The 25731-nt window shown below is 42.9% G+C and overlaps 1 protein-coding gene across 1 annotated transcript; it reads right to left on the bottom strand.

The window, feature by feature from the left end:
* Positions 1-1406: 1406 nt before the first annotated feature.
* LOC140365994 (N-acetyllactosaminide alpha-1,3-galactosyltransferase-like) lies at positions 1407-17017 on the bottom strand. Its single transcript, XM_072452626.1, has 3 exons — positions 16910-17017; positions 6818-6955; positions 1407-3174 (listed from the first exon to the last, which is right to left on the bottom strand). The coding sequence occupies exons 1-3, from the start codon at positions 17002-17004 to the stop codon at positions 2487-2489; spliced, it is 921 nt and encodes a 306-aa protein (XP_072308727.1). The 5' UTR covers positions 17005-17017; the 3' UTR covers positions 1407-2486.
* Between the last annotated feature and the right edge of the window lie 8714 nt (positions 17018-25731).

The following is a 25731-nucleotide window of genomic DNA, read 5'->3' on the forward strand; positions in this document are numbered from 1 at the left end:
GAGACCACAGAGAGGAACCTTCTATTGGGAAATTAAATGAAACAACCGCTGCGGTTTCAAATCTGATGACGTCACGCTGCGGTCGCGTCAATGCTGCTTTTTGTTTTGATGCGCATGCGCAGTGCGGTGCGACGCTTGAAATACCTGTCTGTCTCCGCATCTCTCGCCTCTACAGCTCTGGAGCTCACACACTTGCCAGACACAGGCTCTTTTTGGGCAACTTAACGGTGTTTTTCGCCTGGAAGTCTCTAGAAATCTGACACTTTATTGAACGAAAATAAAAACAACGAAGGTGCAGTTCACAGACACCAGAATGAACGCGTTTATATTACCGTTCGTTCAGTGCACGTTCACCAAAATTATGAATGCATTCATGAACTTTCGTTCAATGAACGTTCAGGCCCAACACTGCTCATGGTTTAGACTTAGTTTAGTTCTGAACGGATTGAATCTTCCAGGAGAACCATGTTAGTAAGTCTTAAATGCACCATTGATCAAATCCATGTCTTCTTTTAATTATACTTTTGCTTTGTTTATAAAGACAAAAATGAGTCATTTTTTACCTCGACGTCTTCTCTTATGATGCGTAAGAAGGTCTCACCCAAACATGTCAAGGTAAAAAACAAGCTTTCTTTATAAACGAAACAAACAAAAGTATATTCAAAAACACATTCAGAGAAGGCGTTGACAACATATTTTTCACCATTCATCTGTACAATATTAAAATGCTTCCCGCTTCCTGCTCCTGATATTTAGCACAGATATGCTATTTAAATCACTCCAGTCTCTTTGTGCCTTGTGTCATTCCTAGTTTGAACTAGAGTTATTAATTACTAGAGTAAATACAAGAGCAATGACGCTGAAGAGACGGCTGCATGTTAGACAAACAAGAAATGTGATTAGGCGGGGTACATCCTGGACAGGGGCTAACTCGTCGCAGGGTCAACACAGATATGACATTACAGACAGTTCTCACAGTCATTCACTCGGGCCAATTTAGAGTCACCAATTTTTACCTAACACATTCATGTGTTTGGATGGCGGGAGGAGCCGGAGAACCCGGAGAGAACCCACAGTAACACGAGGAGGACATGCAGACTCCACCCAGAGAGATCATGTGATGTTGGTCTGGTCCGGGAATCGAACCCATGATCTCCTTCTTGGGAGGCAAGAGCGCTAACTTTAGTTGAATGTATTTCTTGCTTATTTGTTAAAAAAAAAAAAAGGAATATTGTCAAACATCTTTAATATCAAAAAAACAAACCTGCTTTTAGGACTTTGAACGTGGAAAACAAAACAAAAATGAGGACAAAAAAGTACAACAAAAAAGTACAACACATGCAAAAGCAATTTCAAATACATTTAGTAAATATTAACTATATCAACATTACGGCTGTGTGGGTGTGCTTATATTTACCTGAGAACATCAAACTATACACATTTGAATGTTGTAGACGCAGTCAACATTTGGCAACATATGGCCAGTGCAAGCCAACATTCAGCAATCATTACATTGAAAGACAGGACTCAATTTGAATGAAGTTACAAACAAAGCAAACATTTACATTCAAAGCATTGACTGACAATTGGGACTGTTGCAATAGCAATTAACTATTTAAAACTTAATATTATATCTTTTGAATAGTGAAAATGCCTGTATTGTAACTCATGAAAATAGTAACACACTTTAAATTTGTGTCTTCTCACAACTCAACCATTATTTTCCCACAATCTTGATTTTAAAACAAATCTAATCTGTTGAAATACTTTAACGCATTAGCGGTATCTTTTTCAAATGTGTGCTTTATTTATAATGCATTTCTTTGTTACATTCCATATCCAAAGACGATTGTAAAACACATTTGTACGTTTCCAGTTACATAGGATAGAGTGCTTTTTCACACACATATAAGCAGTTGTATGTGTAAATCAGGCCTTTACTCAAAGAACTAGGTTAAAACCTGTTCTGTTCAAATTTGATGATAATTTATAGTTGTATCTGTTATAATTCTGTTACATTCTTTCTCGTAAAGCATTTTGAATTACTTTGTGCACAATTATGCTCTACACATAAAACTGGCCTTGCCTTATATTTTAATAATGCAGTGAGGGAAAGTGAAGAACTCGCAAAATCACATGCTGTTCAAATACTTTTTTTCACAGTCAAGAGGTGCACTATGTACTTTTCTGTTGGAGGGTCCGGCACCTGCTTGTCTCCATGGAGATTTTATTGCCTGGAGCGTTCCACAGTAATTCCACCATTTATTCAAAAAATGAAATTAAGTTAAAAAAGATTCTTGAAATAAATGCATTCTTACTTACTCTGACCCGTAACTGGCTTGGGGGCGTCCTCTGCACGTCCCCGTGAAGACAAAAGTTACACACTGCACCTTTAAAGATGACGTTTTCAGCAACACAGTCAGCTAACAGCAATCCTCTGACGCAGTAATTGTCCATACAGTGCAAAATACTTCTCAGTCCTGCGTTTATACATTTGGCCTGAGGTTTTTGTAGTCTTTGGGAGCCCATATCAGCCTCTTCACTCGAATGTCACTCGTGTGTCCAATACTGTCGTCCCAGCAGTACTCAGGGGAGAGCAGCCTGGTTGGTTTGTTCCGCCAAAAATATTTATTAAGATGGCTTTCGTCGTGCCACAGCGCCTCCACATTGTTCTTCTTGTCCTCCACGATACCCTGGTAGCACGCGTCGGCAATGGCTTTCACCCTTTTCCACCTTCCTCCAAAGACGGCGGCGTGATAGTAGAAATCCCCCGTCTCCATGTAGGCTTTGGAGTTCGGGTTGCGATCGTACGTGTACATACTTTTGGGTAGCCGGTAGTAATACGCGTGGAGGAGCGCCACGGACTCGCCCAGCGCCTCGGACCCAAACCTCCCGGTGAACTCTTGGTCCACGTCAAAGCAAAAGACGTGGCTGAATTTGTGACGGATTTCTGTCTCGATGATGTTGGATATCGATTTCATCCGCGTCATGGAGATGTCCTGCCAGCGAGAATGGCTGGCAACTTCCATCACTTTCAAACTGCGATTTGGTCCGAGTGAGATGACGGGGACCTTTTTGGGCGTGTCGGTGAAGATGTAGTAGGTGACGGGGAGGCCCAACATGAAGTGTTGTTCTGAGGAGTGAAGGAAGGTCTCCAGGTAAGCGTCAAGGTATCTAAAAGAAATGGCAAATAATTAAATTATGGAGATAGAGAAGGAAATTGACTCTTTCTTCCCCCCCTCAATTTAAAAAATGAATAAACACAGAAAAATACAGAACACAACATGACCAGCGAGCAAAAATCTAAATAAGAACACAAGTAGACATCAACTAAACATGAAAAGAAACAAAATGACAGCACATTTAAATATATATTTGTTCATTTCCAAATCAAGTCTGAATGTTGATTTTTCTTTCTTTCATTTGCCTGATGTCTGTTGCTATGTCAGTCCAGTCATTGGCCTTTTTTAAGTTTTTTGTTTCGGTTTTCAAGCTGATGTTCCAATCAGTAACCTGGATGAACTTGTCAGATTCTATAGTTAAAACTAACTCCAAAGGGTAAGGTTGTTTCTTTATCAATTATTTGCAAAATTCATAAGAAATCTTCAAAAGGAACATCCACAAAAGATTTTCCTCATGTGTTTTTTATGAAAATGGAGGTCCATTATCCTACTGCAATATATATTCAACCACAGCACAAAATAACAATAGTAAATCTCAATTAAACTGAGTGCTGTGATGTCAGTAGAAACCCAACAAAGTAACCACAACATTCTAACTCAACAATGACTCGGTTCACAACCACAGAGCATTCAAACTGTTGATGTGAACATGAAGAATAAGGAAGTACATACACAATGTGAACACTTTTCATACAGTTCAAGGCCACAAACTTACGAGCAGGCCATATACAGTAAATGAGTTGACTTGTAGAAAAAGATTCAGTTGTAGTCATCTGGACTAGTTTCGACTCATCCAAGAGTCATTCTCAATCTGCGAATCCGCGATATTTATCCTACTCTGAGTAGGTGATGAAGAGGCATTATCGGTTTCAACAGAAACTAAACCTCTTTGTTTTCTATCAGTCATTTAATAAGCCTCCTATTGTCCCTGACTCACACTTAGGGCTGCAACGATCACTCGAGTTAATCGAATAATTCAATTACAAAAAAGCTTCGATTATTATTTGATTGCCTCGATGCTTCGTTTAATTTACATATTTTATTAAAAACACGTGAATCTATGGCACGGAACGACTTGTGGCGCTTTCGTTCCCCACGGAGCTCGTTCCTGAAGTAACTGAAGCACAACAGAGAGAGCGGCGTGTTTTAAACTCACGAGTGTGACCCATGGATCTATTATAGGTGCGACCCATGGATCTATTATAGGTGCGACCCATGGATCTATTATAGGTGCGACCCATGGATCTATTATAGGTGCGACCCATGGATCTATTATAGGTGCGACCCATGGATCTATTATAGGTGTGACCCATGGATCTATATGGATCTATTATAGGTGCGACCCATGGATCTATTATAGGTGCGACCCATGGATCTATTATAGGTGTGACCCATGGATCTATATGGATCTATTATAGGTGCGACCCATGGATCTATATGGATCTATTATAGGTGCGACCCATGGATCTATTATAGGTGTGACCCATGGATCTATATGGATCTATTATAGGTGCGACCCATGGATCTATTATAGGTGCGACACATGGATCTACATGGATCTATTATAGGTGCGACACATGGATCTATTATAGGTGCGACCCATGGATCTATTATAGGTGCGGCACATGGATCTACATGGATCTATTATAGGTGCGACCCATGGATCTATTATAGGTGCGACACATGGATCTATTATAGGTGCGACCCATGGATCTATTATAGGTGCGACACATGGATCTACATGGATCTATTATAGGTGCGACACATGGATCTATTATAGGTGCGACACATGGATCTATTATAGGTGCGACACATGGATCTATTATAGGTGCGACACATGGATCTATTATAGGTGCGACACATGGATCTATTATAGGTGCGACACATGGATCTATTATAGGTGCGACACATGGATCTATTATAGGTGCGACACATGGATCTACACATGGATCTATTATAGGTGCGACACATGGATCTATTACAGGTGCGACACATGGATCTATTATAGGTGCGACACATGGATCTATTATAGGTGCGACACATGGATCTATTACAGGTGCGACACATGGATCTATTACAGGTGCGACACATGGATCTATTACAGGTGCGACACATGGATCTACTATAGGTGCGACACATGGATCTACTATAGGTGCGACACATGGATCTATTATAGGTGCGACACATGGATCTATTATACGTGCGACACATGGATCTATTATAGGTGCGACACATGGATCTATTATAGGTGCGACACATGGATCTATTACAGGTGCGACACATGGATCTATTATAGGTGCGACACATGGATCTATTATAGGTGCGACACATGGATCTATTATAGGTGCGACACATGGATCTATTATAGGTGCGACACATGGATCTATTATAGGTGCGACACATGGATCTATTATAGGTGCGGCACATGGATCTATTATAGGTGCGGCACATGGATCTATTACAGGTGCGACACATGGATCTATTATAGGTGCGACACATGGATCTATTATAGGTGCGACACATGGATCTATTATAGGTGCGACACATGGATCTATTATAGGTGCGACACATGGATCTATTATAGGTGCGACACATGGATCTATTATAGGTGCGACACATGGATCTATTACAGGTGCGACACATGGATCTATTATAGGTGCGGCACATGGATCTATTATAGGTGCGACACATGGATCTATTATAGGTGCGACACATGGATCTATTATAGGTGCGACACATGGATCTATTATAGGTGCGACACATGGATCTATTATAGGTGCGACACATGGATCTATTATAGGTGCGACACATGGATCTATTATAGGTGCGACACATGGATCTATTATAGGTGCGACACATGGATCTATTATAGGTGCGACACATGGATCTATTACAGGTGCGACACATGGATCTATTATAGGTGCGGCACATGGATCTATTATAGGTGCGACACATGGATCTATTATAGGTGCGACACATGGATCTATCTATGCGACCTGGATAGTTCGGCGCGCCACCGCTCCACACTCGCTCCTCCACACTCGCTCCTCCACACTCGCTCCTCCACACTCGCTCCTCCACACTCGCTCCTCCACACTCGCTCCTCCACACTCGCGCCCCCCCCCCCCTCGCCCCCCCCCCCCCCCCCCCCCAGCTCCTCCACACTCCAAAATTCCATTATAAACCACAGGAAGGTTAAATCTTAACCCCCGTTCCTATTTAATGATGGATTTCATAATCCCTCATAATGGTTCACCCAAAGGACAAGATGCCGACACAAAAACAGAACAATGTAGTTTACTCTATCCAATGCAGTGAAGAAAAGTGTGAAGAGCGATACATAGGAGAGACTAAACAGCCACTTCACAAGAGGCTTTATCAGCACAGAAGACGTGCAAGTTCAGGACCACAGAGCGCCGTGCAGCTGCATCTTAAAGCCACAAACCACTCTATTGAGGACAGTGAGGTGAAGATTCTAAGCAGGAGAAGAGTTGGGTTTGAAAGAGGAGTTAACGTGGCAATCTTTGTAAAAAGAGTCCAGATGACTACAACTGAATCTTTTTCTACAATGGAACATTTCTGGACAAATGAGGGATTACACTAGGTGAGTTGACATCGACCAACATGCTACTTACTTTCCAACCGCAAAAACAGTCAGAGCCACAGATGAATTCTTCCTTTTATGAGCCTCGTCGTAAAGGGCTGCATCAAACATGCCATCCCAAATGATTGGCGCGTTCCATATGGTGCAAGTCTGGACATTGAGCCTGGATCTGAAAGAGACCGTCTGGGTTTATTTTAAGAAGGAGACATGGAGGTAAACAGACTGCAAGAATCCCAATCTGTTTTTGTCACAGAGTTCAGCTGAGGTTCATACCCACATTCACTCACACTCATTCATACACCTGCATATTGGACGCTGGAGGCAAGGTGGGTGAAGGGTCCTGCCCAATTATGTCCAATAGTGCTTACAATACAAAATACCTTTTTGAGCTTGGGAGAGCATTAGTGTGTCTCCTTTAAAATACCTTTCAAACACAAATCTGCTTGAGCCTGCTATTGTTGGACATTTGACGAACACTAATCTCAGACTCATTTAAAGTCTTGTCCTCTAGACCAGTTCTGACAAGATCTCATCCACAAGAGCGCCTGGTTAACACAACATAACAACATGAATTTGATAGACAGCAAAACATGTACAGTTTAAAGTGTCTCTTCCATTAAAACCCTAAAAGTTTACATTGGAAACTATGTCTAAATTAAAAAATAAAGAAAAAAAGCTTCCTCCTTGAAGGCTCAGTCTTGAATTAATGTGTATTTCATGGTAGAGGGTTCAAACTTAGCCATAAAAGTTAAAGGGTGCAACTCATTCCGTTTATAATTAACACCTATCTGTAATGGTATTAACGCATTATCCTATGCATGGAGTACCACACAGGACTAAACCAGGCCTGGAACAGGACCAAACCAAGTCTACTACACAAGGACTAAACAAAGTGTGGATACAGCCACACTAACAGCATTGCACTTGTCACGATGTCGAATGTTTGTGTCATTGTATTGAAATTTGAATCCAAAAAGGCCAATATTCACTTTCCCCTGGTCCTGGTTCCTCTCATTAAGCCACCTCCACTGCCAACTTCTTTTAGCCACAATTGGAGTCATCACAGCAGTTTATAATCTAATCTAATCCAATCCACCAAAATAAATTTCACATGCAACAACATCATTCGGGCCTCTACATATTAGTGCTATAGAAACCCAGCAACAACAACTGTTTGTATTAAGTTACTTTGGTATTCACGATTAATTATAATAATGCATCCTGATCAGTCTCGAAACAATACAATTAATCTCAATACTGTACCTTTCCACAGAGCCAGCTGCCGTTTCCGAGAGTAACTCAATTTAAATGACTTGTAGCATCCGTTTTATAATGGGATTTGGTCACAAAGTAAAAGAATAGGGTGGACAAGGCCAAGCAATACAAATATTACAACTATAACACCAAAAACAAGATCAAATGATTTCTCAGTGATTAGCTTGAGCATAAAAAGTAAGGAAAAAAAGCATATGTTTCACCTTCAAAGTTCAAATAAATAATATTACTACCAAATATGTTTTTTTTTTTTTTGAAACTTCCTATAAGTTATCTGTCCTTTCCCCCCTGTATCTACTTACACTATCCTGGTTCTGTTGGGCCTCAGCACAGTGTTTCACTCCCTGGTTTAAATCCTATTAATCTGATGGGTACCAATTTATTAATGTAAACCAGAGCTCCTCACCTTGTTCTAAAGGAACTTACGGTGTACCACAGGGGTCAGTCCAATTCTGTTTACTCTTCATACGCTGCCGTTAGATCACACGATCAGAAAGCATGACATTAACTTCCACTGCTATGCAGCTGTATTTATCAATGAAACCCGATCAGAGCGATCAAGTTGACAGACTTAGTGCTTGTGTGAAGGATAAAAAAAAACTGGATGACACTTAATTAGTAGTAGTAGTAGTTCCTGCTTCCGAAGAGTCCGTCCTGCTTCCAGCTTGCTATTGCTGCTTTCCTTATTTATTTTGCTTTTTTAATCAGTTTTTGTCGTCCAAACATTTTTTCTTATGACTTTTTCAAGTAAACCAAGGATTTTAAGACATTTTTTCCAGTTTTAAGATAAGATACGATATTCCTTTATTGTCCCACATGGGGAAATTTCATTGATGCAACGCAGGTAGATACAGAGGTAGATACAGAAGAAAAGAACAGATCACTCCCATAGACAAAACCTCCCATTTCCCAACAAGGGATGGAGGGTTGAAAGTCGTGATCAAATCAGGCATTAAGGTGGCTCCACTCACGCCCAATATAGCAAGATGAAGGGTTATGTCAACCAAAGCCCCACCACCTATCAACCCTCGTCTTTCACCTGGTATCTCCCGTAGCTAGGGTGCACTGGGTCTCAGCGTTGCCAGGACTTATTGTCATTTTAAAAATCAAACCAACCCGGGGCCCTATGTAAAAATAGCTCCCCCTAGTGCTATTTCTGTAGTCACATCACACAGATGGACAAACAAAATGCGAGTCAGGCGGCCTAATCTGAGAAATTTGATTCATATTCCCTGTGAAAAGATAAGGCCCAGTCCCACTGAAACTAGTCTGAAACTTGCTATGCTAAATATCAGATCCTTATGTAACAAATCACTCTTATTTAATCATTTTATTTCTTCTTATAATCTTGATTTTATGTTTTTAACTGAAACATGGCTTGACAAAAACACAGGAAATGTAGTTCTGATAGAATCTGCTCCGCCCAACTTTAAGTTTGAATCTGAAACACGAGAAAACAAAAGGGGGTGGAGTCTGTGCTATCTTGAGAAATGAAATAATTACCCGCAGGTTGTCTTTTGGGGTGTTTTCATCATTTGAGTGTGTATCCTTTAAAATGGAGCTAAAACAGTCTCCATCCATTCTCTTCATTGTTTTATACAAGCCTCCCCAGCACTGCCAAAGTTTTATTGATGATTTTACTGAGATGCTTTCAGTCGCATGCACAGACTTTGATGGTTTGGTCATTACAGGTGATTTCAATGTGCATCGTGATAATATTTGTGACAGAAACGCTAAAGAGCTTGATGCTGTCCTTGAAACCTTCCGTCTTATTCAGCATGTGAGAGGCCCCACCCACAGCAGAGGGCACACTCTAGATCTCATAATTACAAAGGGGGTAAATATTTCAAATGTCAATGTGGTCAATGCTGCTCTGTCTGATCATTTCTGTGTCTTCTTTGACCGGTCTGTTTTTCCCAAACCACCGACTGTTCCTGCAGTTATTCGGAGGAGACACATAAATGATGGCACAGGTGCACTGTTTATGGAAATTATAACTTTGAAAATGTCTCATGTTCCAATGTAAATGATTTGTTGAACTCTGTTACATCGAGTGTTTTGAATGTTCTAGACACCATTGCCCCTATGAAGGCTAAAATTGTTAAAATAAGCAGAAGGCGCCGTGGAGAAATGATGATTCGGCCAGGGCACAGAAAAGGGAGTGCCGCAGGGCCGAACGGAAATGGCGCAAGTCAAAGCTCCAGGTTCAAAAAGAGATTTGCAAAGAGAAGCTGAACATGTAGAACTTAATCTTATGTTTGTTGAACTAGGGAAAGATATTTTTCTGAAATAATTGGAAGCTGCAGTAACAACTCGCGTGTCCTGTTTGCCACAGTAAACAGATTAACAAACCCTCCAGCTCAGCTGCCATTAGAACTCATTTCCACATCCAAGTGTAATGAGTTTGCATTATTCTTTAATGACAAAGTTCAGGGCATTAAAAATGCTATAAATCCCACAATGCAAAATGATTACCCTAAAACAACCTAGACACTTAGAGCTAACTCACTTTGCACCTGTAACTGACAAAACTGTCCAGGAGATCAGAGTTCATCTACATGCTGCCTCGATTTGTTACCCACCAGATTTCTAAAGTCTGTGCTGAACAGTTTACTTGCACCACTCACTCACATAGTTAACATGTCGCTTCAATCTGGAACATTCCCAATCTCTTTGAAAACTGTGGTCATAAAGCCTCTCCTTAAAAGGCGCAATGGATGATTTTTCGGCGATTTGACAACGCAGGCGGAAGTGCGCATGCGCACTCCCCCGTGCGAACTGATACAACACACACGTGCATTTGTTCATTAGCGCGACGGCAGTACTGAGTCATTACCGGCCCATCTCTAATCTGCCATTTTTGGGCAAAGTCCTTGAAAAGGTTGTTTACCAACAGCTCACAGATTTCCTCTTAATAAACAACTCATTTGATGTTTTTCAGTCAGGTTTTAGACCTCATCACAGCACTGAGACTGCTCTTGTCAAGGTGACAAATGACATCCGCCTGAACACTGACACGGGCAAAGCCTCAGTCTTAATTCTGTTAGATCTGAGTGCTGCTTTTGACACCGTCGATCATGGGATCCTCTTACAGAGACTAGAGGACTGGGTGGGCATCACTGGCACTGCCCTAAACTGGTTAAGGTCCTATCTGGAAGACAGGAAGTACTTTGTTGAAATTGGTAGCTGTGTCTCAGACCACATGACCCTGACCTGTGGTGTGCCCCAAGGGTCAATCCTGGGTCCCCTTCTGTTCAACCTCTACATGCTGCCGTTAGGTCAGTTGGTACGCAGTGAAAATGTGTCCTATCACAATTATGCAGACGACACTCAGATCTATGTTTCACTGTCGGCAGGTGAATATGGACCACTGCATCCAACAGCCTCTCCTTGAACCGACACCTTAACGTGGTGGAGGGGTTTGAGTGCCCGAATGATCCCTGGAGCTATGTTGTCGGGGGCTTCAAGCCCCTGGTAAGGTCTCCCAAGGCAAACAGGTCCTAGGTGACGGGTCAAACAAAGATCGGTTCAGAAGCTTCTTATGATGACGACAAAAGCAAGGCCGTTTACGTCTTACCCCACGGGGCCCGGCCTGGCACAGCCCGAAAGAGCGACGTGGGGCCGCCCTCCCGTGGGCCCACCACCCGCAGGAGGATCCATAAGGGGCCGGTGCAGAGAGATCTGGGCGGCAGTCGACGGCAGGGGCCTCGGCAACCAGATCTCCAGACACAGAGACTAACTCTGGGGACATGAAATGTCACCTCGCTGGGGGGGGAAGGAGCCTGAGCTTGTGCGGGAGGTTGAACGATACCGACTAGATATAGTCGGCCTCACCTCCACGCACAGTTTGGGCTCTGGAACCCATCTCCTCGAGAGGGGCTGGACGCTCCACTCCGCCACGTGTTGGAGTTTACCCCAGTGAACGAGAGGGTCGCGTCCCTCCGCCTTCGGGTGGGGGACAGGTCTCACTGTTGTGGCGGCCTACGGGCCGAACAGCAGTGCAGAGTACCCGGCCTTCTTGGAGTCCTTGGGAGAGGTACTGGACAGTGCACCGACCGGGGACTCCGTTGTTCTACTGAGGGAATTCAACGCCCACGTGGGCAATGACAGTGACACCTGAAGAGGGGTGATCGGGAAGAACGGCTTCCCCGATCTGAACCCGAGCGGTGTTCAGTTATTGGACTTCAGTGCTAGCCACGGATTGTTCATAACGAACACCATGTTCAAGCACAAGGGTGTCCATCAGTGCACATGGCACCAGGACACCCTAGGCCGGAGGTCAATGATCGACTTTGTTGTCGTGTCATCTGACCTCCGGCCGCGTGTCTTGGACACTCGGGTGAAGAGAGGGGCAGAGTTGTCAACCAATCACCACCTGGTGGTGAGTTGGATCTGCTGGCGGAGGAGGAAGCCGGACAGACTTGGCAGACCCAAGCGCATTGTGAGGGTCTGTTGGGAACGTCTAGTGGAGCCCTCTGTCAGTAGGGTATTCAACTCGCACCTCCGGGAGAGCTTCTCCCATGTCCCGGGGGAGGTTGGGGACATTGAGTCCGAGTGGACCATGTTCTCCGCCTCCATTGTTGATGCGGCTGCTCGGAGCTGTGGTCTCAAGGTCTCCGGTGCCAACCCCCGAACCCAGTGGTGGACACCGGAAGTAAGGGATGCCGTCAGACTGAAGAAGGAGGCCTATCAGGCCATTCTGGCTTGTAGGTCTCCGGAGGTCATCGACAGGTATCAGCAGGCCAAGCGAGCCGCGGCTCGTGCTGTCGCAGAGGCAAAAACCCGGGCCTGGGAGGAGTTCGGGGAGGCCATGGAGGAGGACTATCGGTCGGCACCAAAGAAATTCTGGCAAACCGCCTCTGGACTGGATGCCTCCTGGGCGCCTCCCTCGGGAGGTGTTTCAGGCATGTCCCACCGGGAAGAGGCCCCGGGGAAGACCCAGGACACGCTGGAGAGACTATGTCTCTCGGCTGGCCTGGGAACGCCTCGGGATCCCCCCGGAGGAGTTAGAGGAAGTGTCTGGGGAGAAGGAAGTATGGGAGACCCTGCTCAGACTGCTGCCCCCGCGACCCGGCCCCGGATAAAGCGGCAGAAGATGGATGGATGGATGGATGGACTGCATCCAACAGCTCAGTGTGTGGATGCAAAACAACTTTCTCCAGCTGAACTCAGACAAGACTGAAATAATTGTTTTTGGCCACAGAAACAAAGGGAAAGTGTTAGCGGTCACCTCCAGAGTCTCGCTCTAAAACCTACAAATCAAGTTAGAAATCTGGGGGTAATAATGGACTCAGACTTAGACTTTAACAGCCACATCAAATCAATAACATCAGCAACTTTTTACCATCTAAAAAACATTGCCAAAATCAAAAATATAGTGTCTAAACCAGATTTGGAAAGACTTATCCATGTGTTTGTCTCCAGTAGATTAGACTACTGCAACGGCCTGCTCACTGGCCTCTCCAAACGAGTTGTAAAACAGCTGCAGTACATCCAGAACGCTGCTGCTCGGGTCCTGACTAGAACCAGGAAGTACAATCTCATTAGTCCTGTTCTCAGGTCTCTGCACTGGCTCCTGTGGCTCAGAGAATAGACTTTAAAGCGGCTCTGCTTGTGTACAAGTCTCTCCATGGCCTAGCACCAAAGTACATCTTGGACATGTTATTGCCATATGAACCATCTCAGGGACCGGCCTCCTGCTGATGCCAGAGTCAGGACTAAACATGGACCGGCCTCCTGCTGGTGCCAGAGTCAGGACTAAACATGGACGGACCTCCTACTGGTGCCAGAGTCAGGACTAAACATGGACCGGCCTCCTGCTGGTGCCAGAGTCAGGACTAAACATGGACCGGCCTCCTGCAGGTGCCAGAGTCAGGACTAAACATGGACCGGCCTCCTGCTGGTGCCAGAGTCAGGACTAAACATGGACCGGCCTCCTGCTGGTGCCAGAGTCAGTACTAAACATGGACCGGCCTCCTGCTGGTGCCAGAGTCAGGACTAAACAGGGACCGGCCTCCTACTGGTGCCCAGAGTCAGGACAAAACATGGGGAATCTGCGTTTCAGTTTTATGCAGCTAAAACCTGGAACAGTCTCCCTGAAGATGTGAGACAGGTTCTACTCTGACAATGTTCAAATCTAAGCTAAAAACAGTTTTGTTTAGCTGCGCATATGACTGAAAGGATTTTTCTTTGCACTCTTCTCTTTTATGTCTTAAATTATTTACACGTTACCCTTTTTTATTATTTTTTGTTTTTCATTTTTAGACATTTTAACCCTTCGGGGTCGACGCCCGCACCGGTGCGTTTTGAAACATGGTCGGCTTTAGGACCGCGCAGCATGAAAACTAAGTGACGTAGACGGCTGCCATCGATGTCATGCGGAAGCGGAGACCTGAGTTTTTCAATTCCATTAAAAATGTGCGGAAAAATATGCGCTCTTTTCTGCGCGCGTTGCATTTATTATGATAACTTTGTAGTCTTTTGTGATAAAAAGGAACTGAAAAAAACGTTAGCTTGTGCTAACCCGGATGTTCAGGACGCACATGGGTATGTAAACATTCAGTCACATGACAATTAGTCAAAGAGAAAGAACGAACGAGAGGATTCTCTGCTGTTTTTAAATTGTTTTGAAGAGTTTTAGTATTTCAAGTATTTTATTCTCCCGGACCAAACAGAGAAAATAAGATTTTTTTTTTCAAATGTGTGATTTTCGTTTTTTTGCAGAATGTGCTAGTTGAAGTTATGAATGAGCCCCTGTGTGCTTCAGATAACACTATTGGTTGTCTTAAACGTATACATTAAGCTGTTAAAAATGGGTAGTTTTCGGGTCTTTTTCCAGCGCTCCTGGGGGGGCGTCACCTTTTTCTAGCCAGCGCATGTTGATCTTTTTCCACCAATCAGATGCGAACCACATGGCTACTGATTCAGCAGCAGCTGCGTGTTCTCCGTGTACTCCTCTCAGAGACATTATTCATTACTCCAGACTGTCTTCAGAGCTTACATTCCCTGGACTACATTGCAACGGAACTGAGGTACTTTTACTCTAAAGTATTGCTTTAACCCTGTGTTTTAAGGTGGTTTCGTGATGTCACTTTAGCCTCGTCACTTTTGCCTCGGGTACCGGAGCAGAGACAGCAATGCTAAGCTAACATGCTGCTTCAGTGCACTCTACGTTATAAATACGGGCTTGAATTTAATGTGACCACTTTCTGAATAATTAACATCACGTAGTCTCTTGAAACTAGCTGTTTTGGGATGGTATGATGTCTGTATCTTTGTGTTTTTACTGTAGCCCGCGTTAGCCGCTTTAGCTCGCTACAGTCCAAGCTAGCACTGGGCCGTGTTCTTTTTTCCTTGGCTTCTGCATAACAAATACGGGCTTGAATTTAATGTGACTACTACTGAATAATTGCCATCACGTACTCTCTTGAAACTAGCTGTTTTGGGACGGTGTAATGTCTTCGTGTTTTTTTACTGTAGCCCGCGTTAGCTCGTTCCAAACTTCTTTGTTTCACTTTTCAGAAGAGGCGCTCACAGCTGGAGTTTATCAAAAACTATGCAGAAGTCCATTGCATTACAGCTTCGACTTCGCACAGCATTTACTTAACTTCACGAGGTCATTGTACAGGTCCCTAAACATCTACAAGACGCTTCATCTGACTGGAAGAACTGTTTCTCCTCCTGAAGAACTGGTTCTCCTCGAATGGGTGCAGCTCCACTGTCCATCTCAGTCAGATCTCTCCTTCACTGTGGAACTCCTTCAGGTTTCTACTTTTTCCCAAAGAGGTTTGGTCATTTTTCCTGGCCGAGAAGGGGGGTCTAAGGACAGAGGAGCTTGGGACATTTGTCTAAGGACACGGGATTCTAGGACATTACCAAGTGCCTATGAACATTGTCTAATCTGTTTTTCACTGTCGCCCCTCGAGGCAACTGCTGTTGTGATTTTGGGCATTGGATCGAATAAACTACATTGCAGTGAAGAAAGCTGTAAAGAACGGTACATAGGTGAGACAAAACAGCCTCTACACAAGAGGCTCTATCAGCACAGAAGAAATACAAGTTCAGGACCACAGAGCGCCGTGCATCTCCATCTTGAAGCCTCTAATCACTCATTTGAAGACGGTGAGGTGAAGGTTTTAAGCAGGGAGAAAAGATGGTTTGAAAGAGGAGTCAAGGAAGCTATTTTTGTTAAAAAAGAAAGACCTTCTTTAAACAGAAATGGAGGGCTAAGGTTTAATCTTCCTGTTATTTATAATGGGTTACTGAACCCCTGGAAAGGTAGAGGACCAGGACAAGGAGATTCGGATGCTAATCAGGTACTCAGGGTGGTTGAGCCAGGGTCTCACAAAGACAAAGAGGATTCTAATAGCCCATTAAGATTCTGAATAGGCTAGCTCGGTAGATACAAGGGGGGAGTTTCTGTTGAAACAAACAACTCTTTCTACTTCAGGAAGGCTCCTCCCAATGGGCGGGTCTTACCACAGAACAGTATTAATATCGGAGTTCTCGATCTAAATTCTTTTATTGACAATGACTCTTGGATGAGAGTCGAAACGTCTATTTTTTCAAACTGAGTCCAGATGACTACAACTGAAGCTTTTTTCTACTATGGAACACGCCTGGACGAATGAGGGATTACACCGACATATTTATGTTTATGTTACGTCACACTAACAGCCGCCTGCTGAAACACTACTGGTTCTACTTCTGTGTGTGCGAGTGTTATTTTTGAGTTGTTGAAAGTCTACGAGTACCACAGCTGTTGGAATAAGCGGACAGCATCTTGTGATTATATTAAGAAAGAATCTGAAGAATGAAAGTGTGTTGCAGCAGTAGCGCTCTCACTTACTGCAGATCGAGGGTGACATCCACAATGTGGTCCAGAAAGAGCATCTTTCCACTCTCCAAGGTGCACTTTTCCATCGGAATAAGCTCTAATGCCATCCTAACAGAGAAACAACACAGCACGCCAATGTTAGACGAATACACGTAATTAGACATTTTTCAACTGAGTTTTGGTTACCTTATGTAAAGCAAAGTGAAGTAGAGGACGCAGAGCACAAAAGGCATGAGAAGGAAGCATCGGACACCTTGCTTCATCTTGCAGCTGCAGAAACCAAGCCAAGAATGATTGCAAAGTATGTTCCCAACAATGCTGTTTTGTAACACCGCAAAAGACGTTTACCTGCAACAACTGCAATCTATAATAATTTTACAAGTTTACCATTTTCCCAGATGTTTTCCCTGGTTAGTAAATTGTCTCAAAAAGGTAACATACTTTTATAAATGTTTCGTACATCCAGGCATATCAAGTATCCCTCATACCGTTTTTAAACATTTTATGATTGCTGCAGGAGGTGAGGAAATAGGCTTTATAGGTAACGCTAGGTTTAAACCAATGAGATTTCAGCAGTGAAATGAGAGTGATGCTATGGTTTCTGACTGGATAATCGTCTTAAGAACCAAAACAGCAAATTATAAATGTTTTTGTGATCAAAAATAAATGAGGATTGCAGTGAGGATCAGTAAAAATTAAAACCGCGGTAGCGGCGATGATGGCTCTTACCTCCCGCACGACCGCCTTCCCGCGCGACCGCCTTCCCGCGCGACCGCCTTCCCGCGCGACCGCCTTCCCGCGCGACCGCCTTCCCGCGCGACCGCCTTCCCGCGCGACCGCCTTCCCGCGCGACCGCCTTCCCGCGCGACCGCCTTCCTGCCTGTCCAGAGGCAGGAAAATAAAGAGGAGGAACTACAATATACTTCCTATAAGTTATCTGTTCTTTTCTTCTGTATCTACCTCTGTATCTACCTGCGTTGCATCAATGAAATTTCCCCATGTGGGACAAAAAAGGAATATCTTCTCTTATCTTACAAAAATGGAGTGAGACTACAAAATGACCCGGGCTACAGTCTCCTTCTCTCTCTATCTCCCTCTCTCTCTATCTCCCTCTCTCTCTATCTCCCTCTCGAGTTGTGGCAGAAAGAATAAAGTCTAAAGAATAATAATTCTAATGCGGCGCGAGAGGAAATGTCCCATCAAAATAAAAGAGGAAGAGGAAGTGAAGGCATTCATTGCGCCTCTGCTGGCCAATTGTGAAAATACACAATATCTGCAATGCACTTTTTTCATGGCGTCTCGAGGAGAATATAAAACATGAGTTTCAAACAAATCAGACAATGTTGAGTTTTTCACACAATGGGTAGGGGGCGCTATAGAGTAAATTTGTTACATGGGTATTTATTTCCAATCAGACCATAAAAACGCTTTAGTGAGTGAAATATGAGCTCCGTAGATCAATTCCAATAGGCGTGACTTGTCCTTGAAAACACTGAAAATTAAGCCTTCTTTGAGGGCGTGTTACGCAGAGACCGTAAAGAATATCAACATTCTGTTGAATATTTATTAAATTTCAATGTCTTTAGATGCAAAATGTGTTTTGAGCTTGATTGGACAAAAAACCTAGGACAAGTACGATTTTGAAAAAAAAAAGTCAAGCGTGGCGGTGCCACTTTGATTTGACATGGCTGACTTCCTGTTTATCATTAGAGTCTCTCTCTCCCAAGAATAAAGCCTAAAGAATTACGCAGACACTCATAATGTCCCATTCTCCCTCTGATGACATTTCACACTTTTAAAAACTTTTGGGAATATCATCTTCAGGAGTGGGGTATCAAAAGTCATACTTTTTTATTCCAAGTGTTACGGTCTCTGAGTCCCAACCTTCACTTACAGTTGTGTTAATGAGTTAATTAGTTGTGATAGACAGCAGTGTCCGTGTCCAATGTGTGGTCGTCGGTTTTGTTTTATTGTGACGAAGCAGACCAAAGCCCTGCGGCCAGTGAGGCCCGTTGTTTTTTGAAAGTGCATGCACTTTTTTCTTCTGCCCTTTCAGCTCTAATTTTCAGATTCAAAATCAGAATCGGTGAGATTTTTTTCTTATTTTTGGCCAATTTTTGTGCGTTAAAAATGACAGCACCACCTACAAAAGGCAAAATACATTGCGCCTAAGTGTGGCAGTGCGCGCCTGCCATTTTCTACCGCCAGGGGGCGCCTCTAAAAGGGCGCTCCCGCTAGCTCTCACTCTCTGGCCTTTGACACTGCTGTCACTTCCGGGTTTGCGCCGAGGGTTGGGTTCCCGTCGTCCTCAGGTATGACATGGACAGACCGATAATTAAGTATTTTAATTTCATCTTTAAACCTAATTTGGCTTCTTTAGTGCCGTCGCTCCTAGGCCCTCACCCCTGCAACGTCTCGCTTGTGTAACGCTCCCGCGAGTGTCTGGTGGCTTGCTTAGCCCCACTGTTGCTGTCGGCCACGCTCTCGTCCACGTTTGGTCGGTTCCGCTGTCATATGCCCCGACTGTCTGGCATAAAGCCTGTGGATTGAGGCGTGGTGCGCCAGGAAAGTGGTATGTGTTGCCGTTCGCTTAGCTCCCACGTAAAAGAGGCCGTTATACTAACGAAACTGTCCATAGGTAATGGGAGATCACGGAAGCTGTTGCGTGGAACGACGGCACTGAGGACGACCTGTGTCTTATCTTATCTTTAGTCTTGTCTTATGTTTAGTCTTGTTTTTGTTTTGCTTTTGCCTTTATTTTACTGTAAATGTACTGTATGACGTGGCGGTCCTGCACTTGATGTGGCAGGTACCGTAAGTGACTGGGAACTGACCTGAATGTTACGTTTTAACTGAAAATATCATTCAATTATGTCTAAACTGAACCAAGAGTTTGCCAATAACGAACCCGCGTGTCCTTCACTTTCAATTTCGGTCCTGGGCCTATCCCAGGCGGCGTTGTTGGTGTTTTTAAATCTACCCCTTGAGTTAAAATATTAATGTAAATGCCTGCAACACCCTCGTCTTGCCACATAAGGGAGACATCCCAACGCCAAGTATGTCATAGAGAAACCCGCATTCCTCTCGTGAGGACAAAACAATATACCAGTATATTATTGAACCGTATGACCCTCATCTGTTCAACAATATACCGGTATATTATTGAACCGTATGACCCTCATCTGTTCAACAATATACCGGTATATTATTGAACCGTATGACCCTCATCTGTTCAACAATATACCGGTATATTATTGAACCGTATGACCCTCATCTGTTCAACAATATACCAGTATATTATTGAACCGTATGACCCTCATCTGTTCAACAATATACCGGTATATTATTGAACCGTATGACCCTCATCTGTTCAACAATATACCGGTATATTATTGAACCGTATGACCCTCATCTGTTCAACAATATACCGGTATATTATTGAACCGTATGACCCTCATCTGTTCTAGATGCTTGCCTTCGCCCCACTAAATACCAGTGCATGGAAACAGAAGTTACTTTTGTACAACAGGTCTCATGAGAGGACTTAATGCAAAGAAGGGTGTTCATCTTCTTCTGCCACATCTTTGCTATATAGTGGCCCACATGTATTTTGCCAAATTTGGGCCATGTTTGATTATATCATATAAGGCCCACTGTGTTTAACAATTGTTTCTTCGGGACAATTAGCTTGCTATCTGGGGTTACAAGTGCACCTTTAAACCATGGATTTGAACAAATGAGCTTACCTCCGTTCGGCCCTTAAACACAGTAATACATGCAAGAAGTTCGTGTGGGATTAATCGTCTAAAAAAAAAAAAGCACAAACAGCAAAAGTAACTAGGCAGCTTAATACTAGAAGGCAAGAAAGAAAGACAGGAGGAAAAACCGAAGCATGAGTCACACCAGCCTTGTTTTTTCCAGTCTTTCTCTAATGATATTTAACTAAACACTGAACTGAACAAACCGTAAACAGGCGTCGTACGAGATGGCAACCTCCGCGACACCCGCCGTGGTTGTTGTCGCTGTTGTTGTCGACGTTCTTTCGCTCGTGCGTGGTCCATCTAGTGACCAAAGTGAAGACAAGCGCACGCGGTTACATCCCAAATGTGAGGTAAGGAAAGACGAGCAGTGACGGGGAGGAGGACAGAGAAGGAAGACAGAGGGAGGAGAGAAGGAGGCTTGGAGCGGGAGGAGCGGTGCGCGCGGGTGCGTAAGTGGGAAGGGATTATGGGTTGGGTGACATCAGGACAAACATGGAAATAAGATCATCGAGAGGAGGATTTAGTAAGACAAGGAAGCTTAATAATTATTCAAATCAAGATCATGAGTGGGGGAAAAAGGTTTCAGAAATATAACAAAGTATGAATGGAGGATTTATCTTATTTATGTTAAATGTGTTTAATTTTGGTAAGCAATGTGCACACATATGGGCACGAATAGAAATGAAATAGACAATAGTAGGCCACTAGTGAAGACAACTGTAAACTAAATGACATTTAACTACTAGTTTTATGAAGGAAAACACCAGAAGTGTGGACTTGGACTCAGACTTAAACCTCAGTCTGACATGGATTTGAAAGCCAGTGACTCAAGTCTAGGGTTGACAATATTATTTGGTTATCGTGACAATCGTGACAATTTCAGAAACAAATTTAGGTATTTTTAGTTCAATCAATTATAACATAGACTTCAATGTAATTTGGGTGTTTTAAAAGTGTTTAATCAAGCTGTTTTTGTCATATTCACATTTACTTTGTCTTTCAAACTTGACGAAAAGTCTCCTACACATTTAAAACAATGGGATTGAATGAAGATGTCACTGTTCTCAATAAGCATGAACAATCGCTAAATAATAGTGTTTTTTTCTCACAATAATTGCAACATGTAAATTGTGACATCTACACTTGGAACATATTCTGTCAACATTACTGGAACATGTCCATCGTACTTCTCTATTTGTGACCAGCATAAACATTACAGTGAGACAGAAATACGTGTCGAAGACTAAGACGAGGACTGAAGCTCAAAGCAGAGGACTAGGACTGGACTCGTGGGACTTCATTTGGACAAACACTTGAGACTTTCAAAACAAGGCCTTGGTCTCATCTCTGGAAAATACTCAAGTAACCTGGCCTGAGCTGAAGTATTGCTACATAGATGTAACGTTTAGCAACATTCTTTCACCACTGGTTTGGGTAAAGTACAAGGTGGAACTTTCTCTTGATGACAAACGATCAAGAGAAAGTTCCAGTGTCGGTTTTGACTCATTTAGTGTCAGTGTTAGTTTTTTTTAAATGTCAATGTTCATTTACTCGACCAAGTCCATAGCTTTAGGTGACCAGAAAATATATATTTGATTTGAACTCAGATAGATAGTATTTCATCGCTTCATGGTTCATGTGCAGATGTGTTTCTGCTTTGGTTTGAGGCTCTCGAACTCAGATTGTTTTTATTATTTGACAAAAACAGTAGTACTTCAGTTGACAAATCTACTTTCAGTCAATTTTAGTCATACAGTTATAGTCTTTGAGATTACATTTAATTTAGTTTTATTTCATCATTTTATTTGTATTAGTTACAACAATATTCTAGTCGACAAAATTAACACTGGACACTGTGAAACCCAAGAATGCCCTTGTGGTGGCTGGATCAATGCTCGTTTGGGGCGTAGGGTGTAGACAAAGGATTCACGTTGACAAAGCTCTGCAAACTTTTCAAGGTAGTTTATTTACAGAGAAAGCAGTGTCAAATACAGGACAGCAGAAAACAGCGCCCGGGTCTCCGATGATCAGGGACCCCCCTCTCTGGGCGCACCTCCCTTATATACTGAAGATGCACAAAGACCGATAAACAATATCTGACAGGTATGACCCTATCCATGTACCAACGGATTAGCCAATGAGAGAACAAGATGTAAAGGTATCCTTATTTGGGTAGCACCAGGGGAAAGTTACAGAAATGAAGTCATGCGTGTGTATGTCGATGTTCAAACCTATATCTCCTTTTTCGGCCTATAGCTTCGCCTGGTGTACTCCTAGCAATAAATTACAACAGGCCTCAGTACTCCTAACACCTTGTATAAGAGTTTAAACAAACCGAGTGGGATGGAGGAGAACAGAATGTACAGTTTAGATACTTCACCCTAAACACAAATATACGTTTTTAAAGAGATGTAAAGGAGAAGTATGTAGCAGAAGAAACCTAAAACTGAAGTTTAGTAAAAAAAATGAACAAAGTTTTTGAAAGACCTTTGCCTAGAGCTAACAACTGTGAGTAAAGAGATGACACATACTTAAGTGTTGAACTTTGCAGCTGCTGAAACCACAGGAAACTTACACCACAAGAAGAACAGAAAGTTTGACTATTTATCATCTGTTCCACTGAATTAAATACAATTACGAAACATGCATTAAAACAGGACAAAGTGAGACAGATTATCTGGTATTTATTACTATCAGGCTTGGAGCATCACTTTACATTTTGTTAATTGTTCACCAACATGTTGATCTAAAACTCCTAAGCTAAGTTAATTTGATTTATTATTATTTATTTACTTTATTTACATCAGTAATTGATCCCAGGACCTTCTTGCTGTGCGCCACTGTGCTACCATGCAAGGACCACTCCACAACAATGGAATACGAGGGAATATTTATTGATGATAGTGACGATGATGACAGATGATGACGACGATATGATTACGATGATGACGATGATGACAGATGATGACGATGATGTCGATGATGACAGATGGCGATGATGATGACGATGATGATAGATGATGACGATGATGACAATGATGACGACGATGACGACGATGACGACGATGATGATAGATGATGACGATGATGACGATGATTACGATGATTACGATGATGACGATGATGACGATGATGTCGATGATGACAGATGGCGATGATGATGACGATGATGATAGATGATGACGATGATGACAATGATGACGACGATGACGACGATGACGACGATGATGATAGATGATGACGATGATGACGATGATGACGATGATGACAGATGATGACGATGATGACGATGATGACAGACGCTGACATATGATGACGATGATGACGATGATGACCGATGATGACAATGATGACGATGATGACGATGATGACAATGATGACAGATGATGACGATGATGACATATGATGACGATGATGACAATGATGACGATGATGACAATGATGACAGATGATGACGATGATGACATATGATGACGATGATGACAATGATGACAGATGATGACGATGATGACAGATGATGACGATGATGACAGATGATGACGATGATGACGATGATGACGATGATGACAGATGATGACAGATGATGACAGATGATGACAGATGATGACGATGATGACGATGATGACGATGATGACGATGATGACGATGATGACAGATAATGATGACGATGATGACGACGATGACGACGATGACGACGATGATGACGATGATGACGATGATGACAGATGATGACAGATGGATTAGAAGTCGCAGGGTAGAGACTCAGGATGGGAGAACTAAATGAAGGACTAAACCTGGTTCAGATTTGGTTACTCTTGGTTTAGTCATGGATTAAGCTTCTATTTATCCCAGGACATGAAAGTATAAAATCAAATTTAAAAATGGTGAGATATAAACCCCCATAACTCTTACTACAGACCATCAGACAGGTGCAAGAACAAACAGGTCGAGACGTTCCTGGTCTGTGGTTGAGGTCAGGACCAGAGCAGTTATTCAAAGACGCTCAGAGAATCACACACCTTCAGGTCCATGTGCATTGGTCTGTTATGACGTGAGACTGATTGAAGTTTTAATCAGAAAAACTATACCTTTGTTTTAAGATGAGACACTGCAAGAAGTAGCATGAGCTTTCACCTGCAAACAAAACGCGCAAAGGAAACCTACACAGACCCGGGGAGAATAAACACCAAACAGAAAGTGAGAGTCCCAGCGGCCACCCGACCGCGCCGCCCTATATATATTGGTTACAGTTGCAAATAACCAAGACTGCATTTAAATCAGGTAATGTAACGTATTTCCCAACTACGTGATCCTATTATTTATGAAGCCGGTGCAAACACATTCTTGTATTTGTTTGGCAATGTGTTTTTTCAATTTCAATACTCAATATTGACAAGAAAGACTATCTCTGTATTTAATTGGAGTACAATTAAATATTATGTCAATCCAACAGAAATGTGTTAAAACATGTTTGCATTATCAGTGAAATGTCTATAAAATTTATCACAGAAGCGATCCATCTTATTCCGCTTATCTGGGGCCGGGTCGCGGGGGCTGGAATATCACCCTATTTGCCCTATTTAAAAGTTTACTCGATCGTCAAATGTTCAAAACAATATTCACAATGTTATCTAAATTTTGATATATTGCCCACCTCTACATTGAGTGTATATATATATATATATATATATAAACCCAGTAACCCAAGCCCAGTTTTTCCAAAAATAATATACAAATAAGAATGAATATTGTAGGGTGAAGTTCTCTGGTTCTCTCTGCTCCCTCAACCCGACCTTCCACCCCATGTTTCATTCGTCTTCATCTAAAGAAGGGTGTGTTCTGAATCACCTGAGACGGAGCCCCCATTTTGAGTCACTACCCAGGCGGAGCGTGGCTACACAAGCATTTTATAACCCGTCCAAACCTGCCCCACGATGAAACGAGAATTTCTTGTCCCTGCCCAAGCCAACCTTCCGGTCAAAACATAACCTTCCGGTCAAAACATAACCTTCTGGTCAAAACACAACCTTCTGGTCAAAACACAACCTTCTGGTCAAAACACAACCCGTGCGT

Source organism: Eucyclogobius newberryi, unplaced genomic scaffold (assembly GCF_026437365.1).
Source record: "Eucyclogobius newberryi isolate DKJ021-1_F unplaced genomic scaffold, fEucNew1.0.hap1 SCAF_19, whole genome shotgun sequence".
NCBI lineage: Eukaryota > Metazoa > Chordata > Actinopteri > Gobiiformes > Gobiidae > Eucyclogobius > Eucyclogobius newberryi.